At 39.3% G+C, this 20,762-nt stretch overlaps 1 protein-coding gene across 1 annotated transcript; it reads left to right on the plus strand.

The window, feature by feature from the left end:
• Positions 1 to 1,716: 1,716 nt before the first annotated feature.
• Positions 1,717 to 19,674, plus strand: LOC115626028 (leucine-rich repeat-containing G-protein coupled receptor 6). Its single transcript, XM_030521279.1, has 15 exons — positions 1,717 to 2,083; positions 2,129 to 2,342; positions 4,214 to 4,285; positions 5,710 to 5,853; positions 6,399 to 6,542; positions 8,083 to 8,154; positions 8,255 to 8,326; positions 12,457 to 12,525; positions 14,644 to 14,781; positions 14,849 to 14,989; positions 15,075 to 15,140; positions 15,207 to 15,350; positions 16,640 to 17,007; positions 17,070 to 18,881; positions 19,331 to 19,674. The coding sequence occupies exons 1-15, from the start codon at positions 1,717 to 1,719 to the stop codon at positions 19,672 to 19,674; spliced, it is 4,167 nt and encodes a 1,388-aa protein (XP_030377139.1).
• The last annotated feature ends 1,088 nt before the right edge of the window (positions 19,675 to 20,762 follow it).

Genomic DNA, 20,762 nt, shown 5'->3' on the forward strand with positions numbered 1-20,762 from the left:
AAAAGAATGGGAAAAATATTTTGTTATTACTATATTTATACAAAATGTTGTTTAATTTGAAGTTAATTTTTAGGTTTTTATTTAAATTGCACCTCAAATTTAAATATTTACTTTAGTTTACAGTATTTAAGGCATTTTTATAGCCTAACCAGAAAATTTTTGACAGAAACAGAAGGAAGCATCTTCGACCCCATAGAGCACTTGCATTTCCTAACAGCCCTTCAATCAAATTTCGTATGTCGACTCTCTCAGTCCCTAGTCCGCACGAGTTCGTTTAATTATAATCTTTTAATAGTTGATATCTATGTCATGGACTTTAAGAAGGACTCCAACAGAAAAAGAAGTTATGGTACTTAATTTTCGGTTGCAGTATAATTACTTCTTTGCAGATTGTACTTATTTAATTTTTTCTATTGTATTTTTATTCTATCGCTAGTATAAAGTTCTACAACTAATTTTGCTTGCCTGATTATGTGCGTGGCGTACATATGCACCTGCATGTGTCCTTTTAGTAGCTCAGGAATTCTGAGTGTGTTGAATTTCTAACACTCTGTCCAAAACTATGTTCAGTTCTGTGAATAAACTCATTCAAGTCATTAGGGATTCTTTTTTGCCGGAACAAATACATTTATATGTTATTAAATATACTTATATGTGTATTAATTATGATTTTCGATTTATTTAACTTTTGGTAAATTTTTATAAAAAAAACAAAGTAGCTTGGCAAGCATTTTTGATATTTAATTGCCTGCTTAAAAGTACTATATGTATGTATGTATATGTGAACTTTCATAATAAATGGTTGGGAAGCAAGAACCGTGAATGATCGCAGAACTACAAAGAATAAGTGGAGTGCATATTTAACTACTACTACGGGAATCTAACTTCTACTATATTGATTCTCACAGCAGCAACAGCAAATATCACATAAATATATTTGCTTTTATTTAATACAGTACAATGTTTATTAAATGAAAAGGTGTGAATGAATAGAATTAAAATGTTTTACATTGTTTAAAGCAGTTTAACATCAAATCAAAAGTGAATGGAAAAGAAACAACATTCTTCTTCTTTACGAAAATTGTGGAACTGTCAATCCATTAAGTAACCGTGTGTGAAAAACATGATTCAATAATAAGTTATACATATGTAGTTCTTGGCTAAGTACATAGATGAAGAGGAACTCGAACTTATGAGGCAGAAAGTGAAGATGTAAATAAATGAAATAAATATAAATCAAATACAAATACAAACAAAGTGCGCAAACAAGACAGACAAAACAAGAACAACAACTGCCAAAGGTTCGCGTCAGACTTGGAGATAACAGCGACGGCAGTCATAATAACAATAACAACAACAACAGCAGCAGCAGTAACAACAACAACAACAGCAGCAGAGCGAACAACAAAAGCAACAGAAAATCATGTGCGAGAAACGAATTGCACACAAAACTGTCATCAAATGACAAATGCTTGACAGCATCAATCAACAGAGACGCCGACAGCGACGCAGACGACGACGACGATGGCAGCGTGTCGGCGATGCCGCAGACGACAACAACAACAGCCACAAAACCCACAACAGCAACAACAACAGCAAGACAGAACCAAACATTTGGCGAGCGCGAGAGCAGTGGCTGCCGCCTACCCACTGCTCTTCAGTTCTCTGCTGCTGCTGCTTCTGCTGCTGCCGCTGCTACAGGTGAGTGCGATAACAATGGCGACGTCGACGCCTGCAGTAACGGTAAACGACGCTTCAAGTGACGAGTTAAACGGCTTTGTCAATAAAACCAAAGAGTACCCAAAGCTCGCAAATCGAACCATCAGCCATAAAAGTCAACTCGACGAGTTGCAAGTTCAATTTAGCGAAATTAGTGCAAATGAAAGTCAGCCGCCCCTCAATGCCACGCCCACAACAATCAGCAGCAGCAGCACCAGCACCAGCACAACAGCCACGCCCAAAACGAGCAGCACGCCCTATTCTCATGGCCATGGGATACGCGAGAATGTGATGCTGCCCTCTGCAGATTCCGAGCGTGAAGCCCAAATCCTCTACGAGAAATCTCTGCAGGAGTATCATGGCAGTCAGGCGACAAACACGCTTTCCGGCTTGGGTTCCGGCAACTCAGCAGCCACATCAACAGCAGCAGTGGCAGCGGGAGTGGGAGTGGGAGGGGCAGGGGCAGCTGGGAAGAGCAACACACGCACCGTGCACAGCGTCTGCGAGCTGTGGCTCCAGAAGCATTGCCACTGCACCGGGAGTCTGGAGAATCTGAAGCTCAACTGTCGCAGTATTGGAATTCTGGCCGTTCCCGTCAATCTGCCCAGCGAGGTGATTGTGCTGTGAGTAATCGAATATAATATCTAATTGTAGAATGGAAAGCATTTCAAAAATAAATTACTAATTCTTTTAGTTATTCATTTAAGAAATAAGGTTCATTAGCCATCAGCCATTTTTCTGGAAGAGATCTTTTTTTCAACAATATCTTTAAATTATAAACTTGATTTAAACATTTTTCAATTGATTTTTCAATTCCCTTATTAATAATAATTGAATAGGATTATCTGGATATATATAAAAAATAAATAAATAACTTTTTTTCTTAACTTAAATATTTTAGAATCAGATAAATATAAAGCTTAAGCTAACGTAAAATATATTCCAAATAAACAATTTTTTTAAACTATTTCCTAGCCTAAAATCGTATCAATCGTATGTTGTTGGTTAACTTTTGGAAATTTTCTTTAATAAGTTATACTTAATTGAATTTATTTCCCTGTTTAACTTATTTTTCGCCTTTTTTTTATTGATACTCAAATATATTTTTATTTGTAATACTTATATTTACATTTACTTTCAACTGATTGCTAATTACAAGCAGTACGAGTATTATGCCTTATTCATAATTTTTCATTTAAGTTAATTATTTTAGTTGAACATTCAATCGATTAGGCCCTCCAATGATTTTCATTTACTTCAATTGCCGCTTTTGCCACATTTCCAACATTTCTGTACAAATATTGAAATATATATATTTTTATTATATTTTTGTCAATCATGATTCATATCGTAATTCATCGCAGCTTTAAGTAGCTTTAAGAAATGACCGAATCGGAAGAATGTCCGCATTCTCGTAATACTTAGGAAATCAAATCGTAGCTTAACTATTGCCATTGCTCATGTCATAACATAGTACTAGTATGTATTATTAAGCGATTAATTCAGAGGCATTCTCGAAATGCATTCTCCGTCATAATTACAAGTTAATTTTTGCAAAAGTCGAAACTTCTTTTTGGCATGCAGCTTAATCTAATTACACATACGCCATGTTGTGCGCGACGAGGCGACGCGACGCTTGTTGACGTTGATTGTGCAACCTGAGTCGCATGTGGATGGAGGCTTTTCGCATGTACGTCACGTTTTCGTGCCACTGGAGCATGCCCGCCAGCTTGCTCTCAAAGGAGAACGGGGTCCGCTTTTGGAGGCAGTATGTCAGTATGTGTGTGCCCCAAGTTTCGCAAAGCCGCTGCTGATTAATGTGCAGCCGACTGGCGATAATCGGACACGCTTGCCATATCGAAATAAATAAATAATTTATTAATTAACGCAAGCGTTTAGCGTTCAGTCATAAGCCATTACAGCCAAGCCGAACAACTGTTTATGGCCACGTCACGCAGCGGGCACTGAGCCTGAGACTTTAATTATGAATTCGGGCAATTGGGTTTGAAGCGGAACATTTCAACTTGACTTGCCACCACTTGGTTTCATCAAATTCTGTGGCAGCTTCTCACTTAACTGTTGTCTCTCCAGCTGTCCAGCTGTCCGCCTGTCTATCTTGCTGTTGCCTTAACAGTTCATCTTAATTTCCACGCCATTTTTCTCGAGCCCTCTACTCGTAGGTGTGCGCACGAAGTTTCCTCAATACGTTTTTCATCGCTCTCCCCTTCCTTGGCTGCAGTTGATTGATGGCCTACACAAGGTTGTTGGTGTTGGTGTGGCTGTTGCCGCTGGCTTCTGAGCACATTTGGCAACGTTTTGGCTTCATTTTCTATTCATGACAATAGAAAAGTTATCCTCACAAGCGTTTTTGAATTGTTCCTTATTGAACGCGTGATAGATAGCATTCCTTTTTCCTCCTAGTACTTGCCAGTCTTCCGCTTTGTGTAAATCAAGTTATTAATTTATTTTTCTTGCGGCTTTCTATCATTTTCAGAGATTTGGGAAACAACAATTTAACCAAATTGGAGGCCAATTCATTTTACATGGTGCCGAACCTGGAGGAGCTGTAAGTATGCCAAGATCTCTTTCTTCGACTATTCTCAAGCATATATGTATGTCAACAAATTGATGAAGGTCTATTTTGTTTTGCTATTCCTGATGGGGTAGAAGCGAACTGTTTAAAATATTGCTTATAACAATTTTGAATTCAACAGAAATTTGAAGTTAAGCCTCTGCTAACTTAATTATTCATTCCAATATTTATTTATTTCTGATAAAGGATATAAGCCAACACATTGATGAAGGTCTTTCGTTTTTTTTTTTTATTTATGTTGGAATATTTTAAAAGAAGTTTTTTCTTATCAATTTTGAATTCCACCGAAGTTTGTAATTCAGTCGGAATGTAGGCTAAGCCTCTGCTAACTAGATTATTCATTCCAATATTTACTTATTTCTGACAAAGAACTGTCAAAACATGGAAACATAAAGAATTATAATAATAAATATTCATTCAAGTATAAAAAAAAATGATTTGGATGAAAATTAAAATTATAAAATTGCAAAAATTCTTTAAAAAGAGTAGAGACTATTTAATTAATTTAAATGAATATTAAAATACTTAAAATATGTTATTCTGACCATAGGAAATTCAGAATACTTCAACTAATCAAATTGACGCAGCTCTTAGGACCATAGAGATGACTGAATTGATTATAAGCAAGGACTATCTAAGTTCTTTATATTGGTTTCACACTCGCCCTAACTCCAGGAAGAAACTTCTTCTCACAATATCCTCTAAAATAGAATCCATGGCTTTTAAATCAGTACACAGCCATCCCATGGAGCTCAGCTGCTTATCTGCAATGTATTTATTTAACTAACCGTTACCACAAACCACATAAGCCACAACCGCAATGGTCAGATGGGGGGGTTCCCTGTGGCGTTCATGGTTCACGAGATGAGGAAGAGAGGCAGGACAGCTCCTCTGCTTTTTTAATCAGGCCTTAAGCGTTCAGTGATTGAGCACAAAATGGGAAATAAGAGCTGGAGGTGTGGAAAAGTTTCTTGTCAACTTGGCTGTTGTTGGCCATTGTTATTGTTATTATTGTGGATATTGTTGTAATTGTTGTAGTTGTTGTCATGTCATGAGCGCAACACTCATTATTCAATTTCACGAGCGCAGCAAACCGCAGGGTCAGCAAAACACAAAAAGAACAAAAAAAACAACAACAAAAAATCACAGCGGTCAACGAGTCAACGAAGTGACCCAAAACTCTCGCCGTGCAGTGGTCTAGATGGGGGTGGGGTGGGCTGGGACCTGCCCCAACACAATATAAATTGTTTTATTACGTATACGTAGTGTTGAGCGAGGGTGCTTCTCCTCCTCCCATGTATTTTGCCATAATTAATTACTTAGCCTTTGCAATTTCCGTCGGAGCTGATGGGCTGCCCTTTCACACTCTCCTGTTTGTTTACTGAACTATTTTGCAGAACTTTGGCCGACAATAGCATCATTAATATGGATCCGTATGCGTTTTATGGTTTGGGTAAATTGAAACGTTTGAGTTTGCAGAACTGTGGCCTCAAAGCGTTGCCGGCGCAATCGTTTCAAGGACTAAATAATCTTGCCTCCCTGTAAGTATTGCAATGCAGACAGACAGACAGACACAAATACAAAGTCACACACACACGCACACACACAAGCACATGCACATTGACTTACATGTAGGGTATGTGTCTGTCTGTGCGATGGGTGTCTTAATGTTTGCTTTTACACTCTGCCATGCCAAGCAATTAAGTCTGAAGATGTAGCGAGAAGGACGCGAGTTTTGCAGCGCAAGGATCAATTAGTTTTAAAAACGCTTGCTGCCATTTTGTTGGCTGCCCATCGCCATATTTGTTATGCTGCTGCTTGCACACACACACACACACACACACACACACACACATATATACTATACACACACAATCCACACACACACACACAGTTGGCTAAAAGCATTTGCAGCAATTACACGCTATTTCTCATATTTTCTGTTACTTCTTTATTTTTACAATGCGACCCCTTTTTAATACCCATGCGCTATGCTGTTGTCGCACCTCCTCCTCCACACATCCACCTCCACTTCCTCCTCCACTGCCTCCTCCTCAACCACCACCAATCCTCCACACACCCGCAGCCAATTGAATGGCAACGCCTTAGTGAGCTTGGACAACGCTTGTCTACAGCAACTGCAGAAATTGCGAACCCTACGCCTCGAGGGCAATCTGTTCTATCGGATACCGACGAACGCTTTGGCTGGACTAAAGACACTCGAAGCACTGTGAGCAGTTCTTTTTATCACCATATTCCGTTTATAGTTTTGCATGTTTTGCTGCAACAAATTCCAATCTAAACTAAATACTAAATAACCTAAATGGAGTTGTGCAAACATTTTCGCTCTACTCTGCATAGCTAACAACGACTCTTATTGCTTTTCGTTGTTGCAGTTCGCATGTTCAACCCGCAATTTAATTTTGCACATTCATTAAACATTTACGTCGATTTATCAACCAATAATTATGCATGGCATTTAACGCAATTTGTGGATTTGTTTGTGTTTTCTAATCACTTGCTATTATTATTATTATTTGCCAGCGAGCTTCATAGACACACACACACATAATTAGCAAACATTTTATCGCCGGCATGTGTGGTTAGGCTAAAAATTTAGCGTGTAATTGAAATAGATGGACGGAAAGCCCTATGGAATGCGTAGCTGGCATTAAAAGCAAAGAGAAAAAGGATCAACAGTATAATAGCCTGTAAATGAACAAATTAAAGAGAGAGCCGTTTTAATATATTGGTCAACATTTGTTAATTGATAGCCACGGCTTTGTCCACAAAAATGGGCATTAAATGACGATTCTGTCAAGGCTAATGATTGGAGCCAAGTCTGGGCTGGCTATATGAATCGAATACATCTCTATTTATATTAATTTTTGCAGTATTTTTGTTTATTCTAAAATCAGATTATCAAGCTTAAGCTTAGATTTGAATCGCATGATTGTTTTATTAAAAATAATAATTAGAAATTGTTTCCCTCTAAGCTAAACAAACACATAAGCTCGATGACTCTATGGAATGCGTATCTGGTACTTAAAGGCTAGCGACTATACATATAGAGAAAAGGCTCCACAGTACACTAGTCTGTAAATGAACGAATTACAGAGAGTGTCAATTAATTAATAAAGAGAGTACCATTTATTAATTAATAGCCACTTCTTTGTCTACAAAAGTGGGCATTAACTGGCGGTTTTATCAAAGTTTTCGATAGATTGGAGCCATTAGCAAGTCTAGGCTGGCTGTATGAATCAAATATATCTCTATTTTTATTCATTTTTAATTAAATTTAAATTAGATTGTCAAGCTTAATCTTAGAGTTGTATCGAATGCTTGTTTTGTTAAAATACTTGGGCATTGCCCCATTCAAGAAGGAAAGCAATGGATGGTGAAAACTTATATTCCAACATACAAACTCGATGACGCATTGCCTTTATTTCTTATCCGATTACTTACTTATTATTAATAATTACCAATCATTAATATAGTGCATATACTACTAAATTATTCATCACATTCCGCATAGTTGTTGGCGCTGTAAGCCCACGGTATTTACAGTTTTAACCCATAAATTAAGTTAGTTAGTCGAACTTGTTTATTATACGACTGTTGGAGGCGAAAGTCCATAAACGAAACCAAATAATGGTAATAAATGAGAAATGAGCTCGTAATATTTTTCTCCACTCTCTTCCCACTTCGACATGCGAATTCAATGCGACGTTTTGTGGATGCTGCCGCGGATATAAATGTGAATGCCACAGCAATTTGGGCAGCAATTTGTTGACAATAATAAATGACGAGGACTTTCCGCGCATGCCAAACTTAATCGTGCTGTAAGTACATTGAGAAGGACACACACCATGATATAAGACTAATTTTATGCCACTTGGCGTTTTTCTTCGTTCCTCCCCCTCCCTTTATTATTGTTTGCAGTTTGTTGAAGCGCAATCAAATCATGAAGATCTCCGCTGGCGCCTTCAAAAATTTAACGGCTTTAAAAGTTTTGTAAGTAAAAGAACAAAATAATAATAACACACATACTAATACACTCACATGCGACACCTAAGCGACAAAGCGACCAAGCGACCAAACGACGAACGACCAAGCGACCTACAAAATGCAATTGATATCAAAAATAGCACACAAGTTGGCCAAAAGACAGTTGTAGTTGACGTTGACGTTGACGACGCAAAGTTGAAAGTACAAGTGGAAATGGTGTTTATCCGTTTGTCGAACAACAACAACAAAATGAACCAAAATAAAATTTTTTTATTCTAGAAACTTTTCAACATTAGCAACAAGAGATGTGCGCGTGACCGCACAAAATAAAACAAGAAAGGAATGCTAAAGTCGAGCAGGCTCAACTCTTAAATACCCTGTACCACCCCACAAAAAAGTAATTTAATTAATTAATTAATTTAATTTAATTAATTAACTAAATTAATTTAATTAATTAACTAAATATTAACTAATTAAATATAAAATATTCCATGCATGCATACATACATTTACATTTACATCAGAATCGTGCCTTATGCGTGTTTGTGTACTTGTACATATGTATGTATGTGTGCATTGGGCCTGGTTATATGGCTATAACTTTCTTTTCGATCATTCTATCATAATGAAACTTGGTATACGGATATATAATTACTAACCTAATGTGACTACCAAATTTTAGTTCAAAATTCCAAGAATTACGGGAGTTATAGAAAATCGTTAATAGGGGGGGAGTGGGGGGGTGGATCAGAAAAAATGAACAAACTCGTCCTTTCTCGGTCTCAGGAGAATCTGTATACCAAGTTTGATTATTCTAGCTCTTATACTTTCGGAGATCCTTGCGTTCATACAGACAGACAGACAGACAGACAGACGGACAGACGGACAGACGGTCAGACGGACAGACGGACATGGCTATATCGACTCGGCTTGTCATGCTGATCAAGAATATATATACTTTGTGGGGTCTACCAAGCCTCCTTCTGTGTGTTCCATGTGCACTCGCACAAAACTAATATACCCTTGTACCCTTTGGGTACAGGGTATAAATAACATTATCACAAACATTTTTAATTGTTAGAACAGATCATTATTTTTTAATATTTGTTTCAAAAAGTGGCAGCAGAAATAATAGCCGATTAACGCCAATATAATGAAGGTTTTCTATCATTTTTATCCGCGAAAACAATAGCATAGCAGCAAGAGTTGATTGCGTGATCGCACAGACTAATCGTAACATTTCACAATCATTTTCAATCATTACTTTTTAATATTTCATTAAAAAAGTGGTAGCCTAAAATTATACCTTATACCTTAAGAGGGTAAATTTTTAGATTTATCTACATTTATTATATTTCATAGAAAAAAACTACTAGCAAATCAACTTTTGTGCATCACACACGAAATATAAAAGATAAGCTAACTAAGCTACTGGGCTCATAGCCCATTTATAAAGTTTTAAATGCTTTCCTTTTTAATAATTCTTCTATAATTTTAGTCATTATAATAATATTTATAGAAAAAATAATTACAAGTGCAACTAATTCATGGTTAGGAGCTTGAATAGCCTTTGGAATTAATTTATTATCTTTTATCCTCCTACTAAGAGATAACAATAATATACAAACATGAAATGAATAAAAAAAAATTAACATCTTTTAACTCTTCAGAAACTTTTAAACCTTAGCAGCTAGAACTGACCGCGTGACACAGACTGACATTTTCACAAACAATTGTAATCACTACTTTTTAATATTTGTTTCAGAAATGATATTTTTTATTGATAGTTAAAATAATAGGGGTTCTTTAAAACTGTCTCCTTGGCACATATAATCTCTAGGAGCAACATACTTGTAGAATTGTTTATATAATTAACGTTGATTACAGCCGCCATTTTTTTAAATATTCTCCATTCGTTAAGTCTTGTCTTAAGTCGGCCATTTGGCAAACAAACGAACTGTGAAGCCATTACTCACGATATTTGAAGCTTCCCACCGCTAGTGACGGCCACGATATCTGGCGTCTATTGGAAAGCTTAAATTGTTGTCGCTACGCGCATCGCTTGCTGCTCTTGCTGACTCTCGCTGTTTACCGCAAATTTTTGGTGGCTTGCTTTGGCAACAGTGTGAACGCGCGTTTAGTGTTGCATACTTTTGAGCGCGCGCATTTATTATGTGCGCTGTGGGGCAAAAAGCTCCCAAGCAGCAGACAAATATGCAAATTTATGTTGTGGCTGACAGACGGCAGACAAACGGGGCGACCGTCGACTGCTCTCCCTTCTCAGCCCTTCTCTGGCCGCTTGGCCAGAACTGTCGCTCCACCATGGCTTAATGCTTTAAAAAGCATTTTCAATGAAAGTGAAAAACTTTCACCGTGCAACGCGTAAATCTTTGCTGCACGAAATGTTTTCTATGTGCATTCTCATGTTTTTGGTCGAGATTTATGCTTTTTGCAACCGTTTGCGTGTTTCCAGCTCATGAGTCCCCGAGCGTAGCTCCTAAACGGCAGTGGCAACTCAGAAGTACTGGCAAGGGGCACACATGAGTAACAGCTGTCGGCAGTCATTGGTTGCCACACATTCGTGGCTTCTCTCAGCTCTGCCCTGCCCTGCCCGGCCCGACCTTCGAATGCAGTTATTGACATTTCTGTGTGTTAATAAGAATGCGAGTTTTCATTTTGGCAAAGCCATTTCATTTTATTAGCCCCTGGTATTATTGTTTTCGATGAGCTTTATGTTTTTTAATAATGCATTCCAGCTGCTGGGTCAGCATCATAGATAAATTAACTTAACTCCTCAAGCAAACAGCTACTGGCATTAATTTGGGAAATAAATAAATAAATTGGTTTCTTTGCACTCGCCATTCATATTAATCATACGCCCTGTTAGTTGTCTTCATAAATGTTTAAAACAAAATATACTTTAGGTTTATTAAAGTTTTTTTTTTTAAATTAAAAGACGATTTTTAGTCAAGCTTGCGCAGATATATAAAAAGATGGATACACGGACCAGAATAATTAGTACTAGGTTTTAATTAAACTCTTCCTAAGCTCATTCAAGTCCAGTTGGTTTTCATGTAATATTCGCAACTTAATCAGGAGCTGGTTATATATGGTTTCTTTCGCCTTTATAATATTCAAATTATTATAGTTCGATAATCAAAATAAATGCACAATTTGTTTAAAAGTTTAAATGAAATAAACACGTTAGCTATTAGTTAAAGAAATTTGTGTTCTTTTTCTAACTATTGATTAATTTAGCTCTCGTAATAAAATTTAACAAAAAAACATTTAGTTTATTTATAATTTGCCGAGTTCAAAAGAACACTATTCCCAACTTAAGACTGATTGCAGGAGCTGGTTAGATATTGTTCAAAATATTCTAATTTAATTGAAAGAGGATTTATAGGCAAGTTTAAAAAGAATGCAAAACAGAGTATCAGTAATTAACTCTTTATAAAAAGCACACAAATTTCATTTGATATTCTTAACTTAAGAGTGATTGCAGGAATAAAATATTCAAATAAATTTAATTCGATAATAGTTGAAAATAAATAAAACAAACCCGTTAGCTATTTATTTAGGGTTAATCAAATTTTGGTTGTTCCAACTATTGATTGTTTTAGCTCTCGTAATAAAATCAAACTCAAAAGGACTTCGTTTTTTAACTGTACGCATAAAGCGTACTGGGCGGCTCAATAGTTGGAAATCCAAATCGATCCCTCACCTAAAAAAACAAACCCCATAACCACAAAGCGTGGTCGAATGTAATTGAAATCACTACACTTTGTAGATATAAATTGTATTTTTATGCATAAATTTTGCATTCGCCCACTACAGATGGCCACAGGACGTCGACCCAGCTGGCTATTCCAGTTGTTGTTTTTATATTTCTTGCGAAACTTGTGCAGGCTACGTGGCGACACGTACAAAGGCCACAACGAACAATACTGCTACACTAAATAACTGCAAATATACAGCGATATCTGCGTATATATAGACGTTTGGGTATAGTACAAGTATGCAAATGTTTGTGATTATGAAACTCCATTTGTATAATCGAAATTCCGAAATGCACGTATTTCATGGCATGTTTCATTTTCTTCAACTTATATACGAGTATTTCTTGTCTTTTGCAGAGAACTGGATGATAATTTAATAAGCAGCTTGCCGGAGGGACTCAACGAATTGACGCAGTTGCAGGAACTGTAAGTGATCCAAAATCCAGGTGACACACACAAAAATGCACCACTTTAAGGGATTGGGGAAAGGTGGGGAGGGGAGGGAGTTAGTTGTCCACACAACATTTTCTGCTCGCCCGTCAGGCGGCAAACAAGCGGAAACCAAAAATCATAACGCATCATTACTTGGCGAATTTACGAGAAAAAGCGCCGAGAAAAACTGAAGACGCTGAAGGCATGCTGCAGACTTTTCTTGGGCCACATCCTGCCACCATTTCTTTTAGTTCTTTTCGCAGTATCCTTTGCGCTGCTCGCTCTTTGCTCTTCCTGCAATGAAATGCAACGCTGGGCGTTGATTCAGGCAGTCTTGCGACTGTTGACAACGTTGCGAGTGACTTTCTGCCTCAATGTTGTCTGCTTGGCGTCTCCCCAAGGAAATTCAATTTCTGGTAAACAGGATAATTATGAGCGTGTTAAATGTGGCGATAAAGACCACGCTGCGTTGCACTCGTTGCTCTCGTTGTCTGTCTGTGATTCTGATTCTGATCATTGGGGAATTAAGCTGGCAAATAAATTCTCATAAAAAAAATTGCGTACTTACGAGTATACTTGTAGTACTCGTAGTAGTTGCATTTGAGGTTGTGCGAAGCAAACAAATTTCAAAGGATTAAAAACACTAGCTTCTTACAGCATCCTCCTTCCACTGCCACTTGCAACTCATTGTGGAATAATGCAACAAATTACAGAGGATAAGCAGTCTTAGCCATTTGGCTGAAGTTGCCAAACAAAAAGTTCATTTGTCGACGGCACTTTAAATTCTTTTGGCTTTTGTTGTTTGCGATTACGGAGAAAATTGTTTCAATTACCAAGCCAGTGTCGAGTGGATTGTCCCGAATTCTGAATACTTGGTAAAATGTCATATTTCCACTGCGACTTTATTCAAAATAAAATGACGAACTGAGTCGGGATTTTAAAGTGAAAAATTTATAATTACTTACTTAGCTTTTGGAAAAATATTTATACAGCAAGGAAATTGCAGTTGGTTTTTGGGAAGTGTATTGGGAAGAGAGGAAGTATAGAACAATAATGGAGGGGGTAAATGAAAAAACTAAGCAAAGCTATACAAAATTGTATACAAGTTTTTAGCTGCCATTCAAAAACCTTAATATAAAGGGAAGCGTCTGAAATTTCTTTCGGCCTCAAAACAAAATGGCAGTCATATATTTTTAGCTTGTTTTTGGTATTCTTCAGAAGTTCTTTTTTCAACTTCATTCAACTTTATTATCGTATGTTTCCCATGATTATTTGCCACTTTTCATTAATAAATATTTCCGATTTTTTTTTTTTAATCTTTATTAAGGACAATTATTTAATTTTATTATAGCCGTGAAATATTATCAATTATGCTTCTGCCCTGATGGTTGCGACGTGATCAAAGCGAGTGCCTAATATCAGCAGAACTAATACTGTGAATTACTATTAAATCTTTTTTTTAAGTATTTAATAATACAACAACTATTGCTACTTTGTTGGGTGATGCGTGATCGTAAACATTTGTCTTATCTAAACAAGTTCCCTATCTTCCAATCAATTCCTTTTTTGACGGTTTATTTTTGCAATCAACAAGCATTTCGACAGCGAAAACATTTTGTGTTATGCTTCCCAGATATACATCTAATTAGTTAAGTAAATAGTCCTTCATGTCAAAGTTGTTTGCCAACTACAACTACAACTCTCTACCAAATGTCACACAATTGTTGGCAACAATTCCTACTCGTGGAACATGAAATTTCCGAATTGTAGACGTGGGCCACAGCTGCAGTAAACAATGTGTAAACTGCATATTTGGAATAGTGGTAGAACGCTGCCAAGAAAAGCTGCAGATAAGGGGAGAATAAGGGAGCACAAAAAGATGTTTAGCTGCAGTAGACATATTTACGTACGCACACACAGATATACACACATCCGCACACGCACACACACACACTTAGATTGTCATACTTATTTTGGCAACAAAAGTCCGACTTGACTTTCAAATGCAGCTGCAGGCAACGGCAAGTGGCACTTGTGGCCAAGATGCCACCGAGGAGATGCTTTGGCTCTGCTGGCATGCGTTCTCATGACACTCGCTTGCTCCACTTTCAGGTCCATAACCAGCAATCGACTGCGCTGGATAAACGACACCGAGCTGCCACGCAGCATGCAGACAATCGATCTGCGAGCCAATCCCTTGTCCATCATCACAGCGGGTGCCTTTCGAGGCATGGCCAAGTTGCGAAAACTGTGAGTACTAGTTGAACTGATATATAATCAGAAAGTCTACTATATATTGTACATACTTATTTGTCAGCATACTATCCGATGTGCGCACATTGCGCGCTTTCCCCGATCTGGACGCCTGCTATGCCCTCGAGATCCTCAAGCTGGATCGTGCCGGCATTCACGATGTGCCAGCAAATTTGTGCCGTCAAACACCAAGACTGAAAAGTTTGTAAGTGACCATCAAATATATACATATCTATAATATATATTAGACGATGGCTTACCCTTTATTTCATTTCATATTATTTTTGCAGAGAACTTAAAACCAATTCCCTAAAACGCATCCCAAATTTAAGTAATTGCAGAGACTTAAGGCTGTTGTGAGTAGTCGTCGATGAGGCTTTAAATACTAAATAAGGCACTAAATGAAGGATAATTTCTTGCAGAGATCTATCGAGTAACCAAATTGAGACCCTACAAGGACGACCCTTCCATGGTCTCAAGCAATTGCATGATCTATTGTTGAGCTACAATCGGATCAAGGCATTGCCACAGGACGCATTTCACGGCATACCCAAGCTGCAGCTGCTGTAAGTGTTGGCCTAAAAGTTCAACAATAATTATGCTACTATTTTATTAATTTTATTATTATTTCTACTACAGTATAATTCGCTAAGCTTCCCCGATTAAGTGTTGATTCTGTATGCAAATAATTATATTAAAGCGCCGCATTCATTTTTTCTCATTTTGAATGAATATTCAAAAGAAATGCGCTGCGCCATCTATGAAACAATTTTTTAAAATTAGCTTGTCCCTTTATATTCAGTTAGAATGGCAAATGTGTACATTTTTTATTTTTTTGAGCGTCGCTTTTGCCTTTCAGTGTATACATACATAATTAATTGTTAAATTATAAAAATGGACGAAAGAAATGGTTTAAAAATTACAAAAAAGCGGCAAATTATTGCCACTGTAACTGACAAAGTCGAAAAAAAGTGTGTTATGCGCTAAATAAACAATTATTACAGATCAACTATTAACTGTATTGTTAAAAAATAACTGACGCATGAAAGCGCCAATGGAAAGTTGCACGCAATCGAACCAGAAAACATTGGCAAGAAATAATCCCCGCTCTTAATGATGAAATGAAGAAGTAAAATCGAAAAATATTGGCACACTTTTATAGAATGCTGTAAAAGGAAGTATGAAATGTTTCCGTCAAATGCAACCTCTTGACCAAGGCATTATACATACACACATTTAAATTAGAATATAGACGCATATTGGTGAAACAGTAACTAGCCGCTGGTAGTTTTGGAGTACTAACTACAGACTATTTCTAAACAATTTGATACAAGTTGAAAAATGTAATATCCATTTAATTCCTGTAAAAATATTGTTGTTTATTGAAGACGGAAAAAGTTACGCTACTGTAGAGGGCTGTAGAAGAAAATATCTTATTTTTCCACCAAATGCAACCTCTAGTCCAAGGCATTTATTCACTTATTTTAATAAGAGTATGGACGCATGTTGAAACAACAACTGAACGCTGTAAAGCTTTAGTTTTGGTGGACAAATTACAGAAAGGCAAAAAATTAAATATCAATTTAATTACTGAAACCGCATTGAAAATGAATTGTGCACATAATGACCAATAACGCCGTCCCACATCATATATTGTCAACAATCTGCAAGAGATGCAAATTTTTAATTTAATTGTCTTTTTATTATAAGTAGCTGCCTAAAACGTCTGTGAAAATTATTGAAGTCACCTAAGCAAATTATACTGCAATTCAATAATTGTAAATGTATTTTGCAAGGCCATTCATCGACAATTTTTATTTATTTACTCATTTATTTATTTACTCCATTCATTTAGTGATCTGGAGGGCAATGAAATTGCAAGCATACACAAGGACACGTTCGCCGCATTCACAGCGCTGGAGGACTTGAATTTGGGCAACAATATCTTTCCCGAGCTACCGGCCTCTGGCTTGCGCGCCTTATTGCATTTGAAGACCTTCAATAATCCGAAGCTGCGCGATTTTCCGCCACCGGAAACATTCCCGCGCATACAGACACTGATATTATCGTATGCCTATCATTGCTGCGCCTTCATACCGCTGGTAGCCATGTCTGCCAATCGGAAGACGTCGCAGGTGCAGGAGGCAGTCCTCTTTCCTTCCGACGCCGAATTCGATATGACGCTCTGGAACAATAGTATGATGAACATATGGCCACAAATGCGTAAGGAGCAGCTTCATAATCTACACAATGAGATTTATTTTCACCGAGTCCTGGTATTTCAGATAATCTGAGCAAGAAGCTGGGAGTGGCCATGCACGACATCTGGGACAGCAACTATGAACAGCAACTGAATTATCCGACCAGCGTGCCCAGCTATATGGAGGAGTATTTCGAGGAGCATGATGTCAGCGCTCCAGGCGCCATGGGAGGCACGGGAACGGGTGGCTTTGCGGGCTTTGGCGCTGGTCTGTTTAGCGGCATAAGCGCCGAGGACTTACAGCCTGGGGCTGTGCAGTGCTTGCCCATGCCTGGTCCCTTTCTACCTTGCGCCGATCTCTTCGACTGGTGGACGTTGCGCTGTGGTGTGTGGGTGGTTTTCCTGCTCGCCCTCTTGGGGAACGGCACTGTGGTCTTTGTGTTGATCTGCTCGCGCTCGAAGATGGATGTGCCCCGCTTTCTGGTCTGCAATCTGGCCGCTGCTGACTTCTTTATGGGCATATACTTGGGCATACTGGCCATTGTGGATGCCTCGACGCTGGGCGAGTTCCGCATGTTCGCCATTCCGTGGCAGATGTCGCTCGTGTGCCAAATGGCCGGCTTTCTGGCCGTACTATCGTCGGAGCTATCGGTTTATACGCTGGCTGTGATTACGCTGGAGCGTAATTATGCCATCACGCATGCCATTCATCTAAATAAGCGATTGACTTTGCGCCAGGCAGGCTATATAATGGGAGTGGGCTGGATGTTTGCCCTGCTCATGGCTCTGTTGCCACTAATGGGTGTATCGGACTATCGTAAGTTCGCTGTGTGCCTGCCCTTCGAGACGACGACGGGTGTGGCGAGCCTCACCTATGTCATAGCCCTGATGATCATCAATGGCTGTGCTTTCCTAACGCTCATGGGCTGCTACTTGAAGATGTACTGGGCCATAAGAGGATCGCAGGCCTGGAACACGAACGACTCGCGCATTGCCAAGCGCATGGCGCTGCTTGTCTTCACGGACTTTCTCTGCTGGTCCCCCATCGCCTTCTTCTCCATTACCGCCATATTTGGACTGCAGCTAATATCACTGGAGCAGGCGAAGATCTTTACGGTATTCGTGCTGCCCTTGAACTCCTGCTGCAATCCCTTCCTTTACGCCATCATGACCAAGCAATTCAAGAAGGATTGTGTTACATTGTGCAAGCATTTCGAGGAGACGCGTGTCACGCGAGGAGGAGCTGCGGCCGCGGCAGCAGCGGCGGCAAGACGAGGAGCACGTGCCGAAGGCAGAGCCAAGGACCTGCCGCCTCTATTACCGGCCGCCCATCCACCCGGCTGCCGTTGCCTGCGCATGATGCCCAGCGAAATGCCCAATTGGCATAAAATGGATGCCGCCCAGAAACTGACACTCTGGCAACGGCTGAGCGCCTGCTGTTGTTGTTGCAATAGACGCAACAGCGCGAGAAAGCAGCGACGTAGCCAGGAGCCACGTAGGGCCCGAGCCTATACGGCCGCCACAGCCAATCCCTATCAATATCAATTCGCCGAGCTCAAGCAGAAGCGACAGACACGCGCCAGTTCCATTTCCAGTGAAAATTTCTGCTCGTCACGCTCCTCGAGCTGGCGCAATGGCCCGCCTATGACGACGACGCCGGGTGCGGGTGGCCATGTGGCCAGCATTCATCATACATGCAATATACCAATGAAACTGATGGACCCGCATAATCGAAGGCGGCACTCGGCGTGGCTGATTACACGCAAAACATCGCAGGACTCCAACTTGTCCAGTTCACGAAACGATTCGTCGGCCTCGGCTACGACTGCGAGCACCTCAACATTTCGACTGTCTAGGTCCAGTGCTGGCAGTACTACACCTTTGCCCTCCATCATCGGTGAGTTTGCTCTCTAATCTGCTCTACTCCAACATATTGTATTGGATTGGCGAAAGAACAGGCACAAGAATTTGTTCAACCAATAGAGTCTTTCTGTCCATTTATAAGAAGGTAGGAATATTCTAAGCCATAACAGCTTAGGCCACAAATATGGAGCAGCTCTCACGTTTGGAAATATTATAAAATATTTCATTCACTAAAGATTTTACAATAATGCCGTGGAGCTCAACACTTGGATGAACACCTTCTTTATTTCGATTCCCACTTCTTCCTTGTTTTTAAATCCTTTTAAAAATCTTCATCACCTTTAGTCTTCCCATTGCCATTTCTTCTTTGTTTTTAAATCCTCTTAAAAATCTTCATCACACCTTACTCCTCATTCATTTTTGTATATTTCTTGCTCTGCCTATATTTAAAATGCTTTATATTTTCCCATTTCTTCTCACAAGCTCACAATTCCAAGGCCCAACAACAATTGGCTCAGCAGCACAGTAACAGCACCGGTCTGCCTAAGCCGCGTCTGGTGCGCCAGGAAGCTGTACAGGAAGAGGAGGACTCCTCTCCGCCACGTCTAGGTGTGCGTTTTCTGCCCACCATCCCATCTGCTGCAGACAGTTCGGTCATTATGGACGATGGAGACTCAGGTCTCACTGCCAGCGCCTGCCTGGGCATGCCCTTACCTGGTGCCGCCAGCGGCTTCTTTGCGACACAGACGCAGACGCTGAAACCTTCACCCCCAGCACAGTTACAGCCGGCCAAGCCGCCGCCAGCACCCAACGACGATCCGCCATGACCGAATGGCGGCTTATGGGGCATGATCTGGGGTCATTTCGGCATGGGTAATGATGAGACATTCCTGTAACGTGATGGCAGTTGGGAGGGAAACTGAAAGCTCACTGTGTTCATAGATTGTACTCGTACTTAATGGGGGCGACAGGGAAACTGGAAGCCTAGTGTAATGTCAGGGTTGTGGGTCGTAGTATTGTTTATTTCATAAATGCCAACCAGCCCTGCAGATTAGTTAAAAAAAAAAAATGTAGCACACATATAGTATTAAGTAGTGAATTTATTGCAGAAAACAAAGAACTAAACATAATACTGAAACAACCCAAGGTCAGAATTGAAAAGAATTAGCAGCGTCAGTGATATTTATTCTCAAAAATCAGCTACAGGCCGTCTTGATATTAAGTCTGCAGAGTCTTAAGATCTTTAAACAGAAAGATTTCAAATGTCCAAAAATATAATTTCAAGTCTTATCTTCAATAAGTTAATAACTTACCATACTGCTTCATCTGTTATTATGCGCCGCTTTGAAGCGCTTACGTTATCCTGGTGGAATTATGTGCTATTACCGCAACTCTTTAGAATGAATTAATGAAAAAAGAGCTGGCAGTCCTTCTACCCTAACCTCAAGGTGCGATGCAGACCCAAGACACTCTATATATTATTTCTAGCAATGTGCCACTCACTCGTTAAGATCCAGCCTCACCGATTTTTCTGTGTTTGAAATGTAGTCAGCTGGCGTCTATATATCCGATGTGTCGGCAATTGATGTCTAAGTCTGATTAGCAGGTATCTGATTTGTACGCCTGAGAGTTTACAACATCTAGCGTGTAGAGAGATATCTTAAGGCTGGATATCTAGATCCCATCTGACATTTAAGATCTGACGAGCAGTAAGCAGAACACCTTTTTCAATTCACCCCATCAGGTATCTCATGTGAACGCCTGAGAGCTTACAACATCTAGCGTGTAGAGAGATATCTTCAGGCTGGATATCTAGATCTGACGTTTAAAATCTGACGAGCAGGAAGTAGCACATCTTTTTCAATTCACCCCACCAGTTATCTCATGAGAACATCTGCGAGTTTTCAACATCTAT

The sequence above is a fragment of the Scaptodrosophila lebanonensis genome, unplaced genomic scaffold (genome assembly GCF_003285725.1).
Source record: "Scaptodrosophila lebanonensis strain 11010-0011.00,11010-0021.00 unplaced genomic scaffold, SlebRS2 tig00000080-arrow-pilon, whole genome shotgun sequence".
Taxonomy (NCBI): Eukaryota; Metazoa; Arthropoda; class Insecta; order Diptera; family Drosophilidae; genus Scaptodrosophila; species Scaptodrosophila lebanonensis.

Coding starts and splice junctions, on each gene's coding strand:
- LOC115626028 (XM_030521279.1), top strand. CDS start 1,717: ATGGCGACGTCGACGCCTGCAGTAACGGTAAACGACGCTTCAAGTGAC. Junction 15,141..15,206: donor TGCAGAGACTTAAGGCTGTT/GTGAGTAGTCGT, acceptor AATTTCTTGCAG/AGATCTATCGAGTAACCAAA. Junction 17,008..17,069: donor GAACATATGGCCACAAATGC/GTAAGGAGCAGC, acceptor CTGGTATTTCAG/ATAATCTGAGCAAGAAGCTG.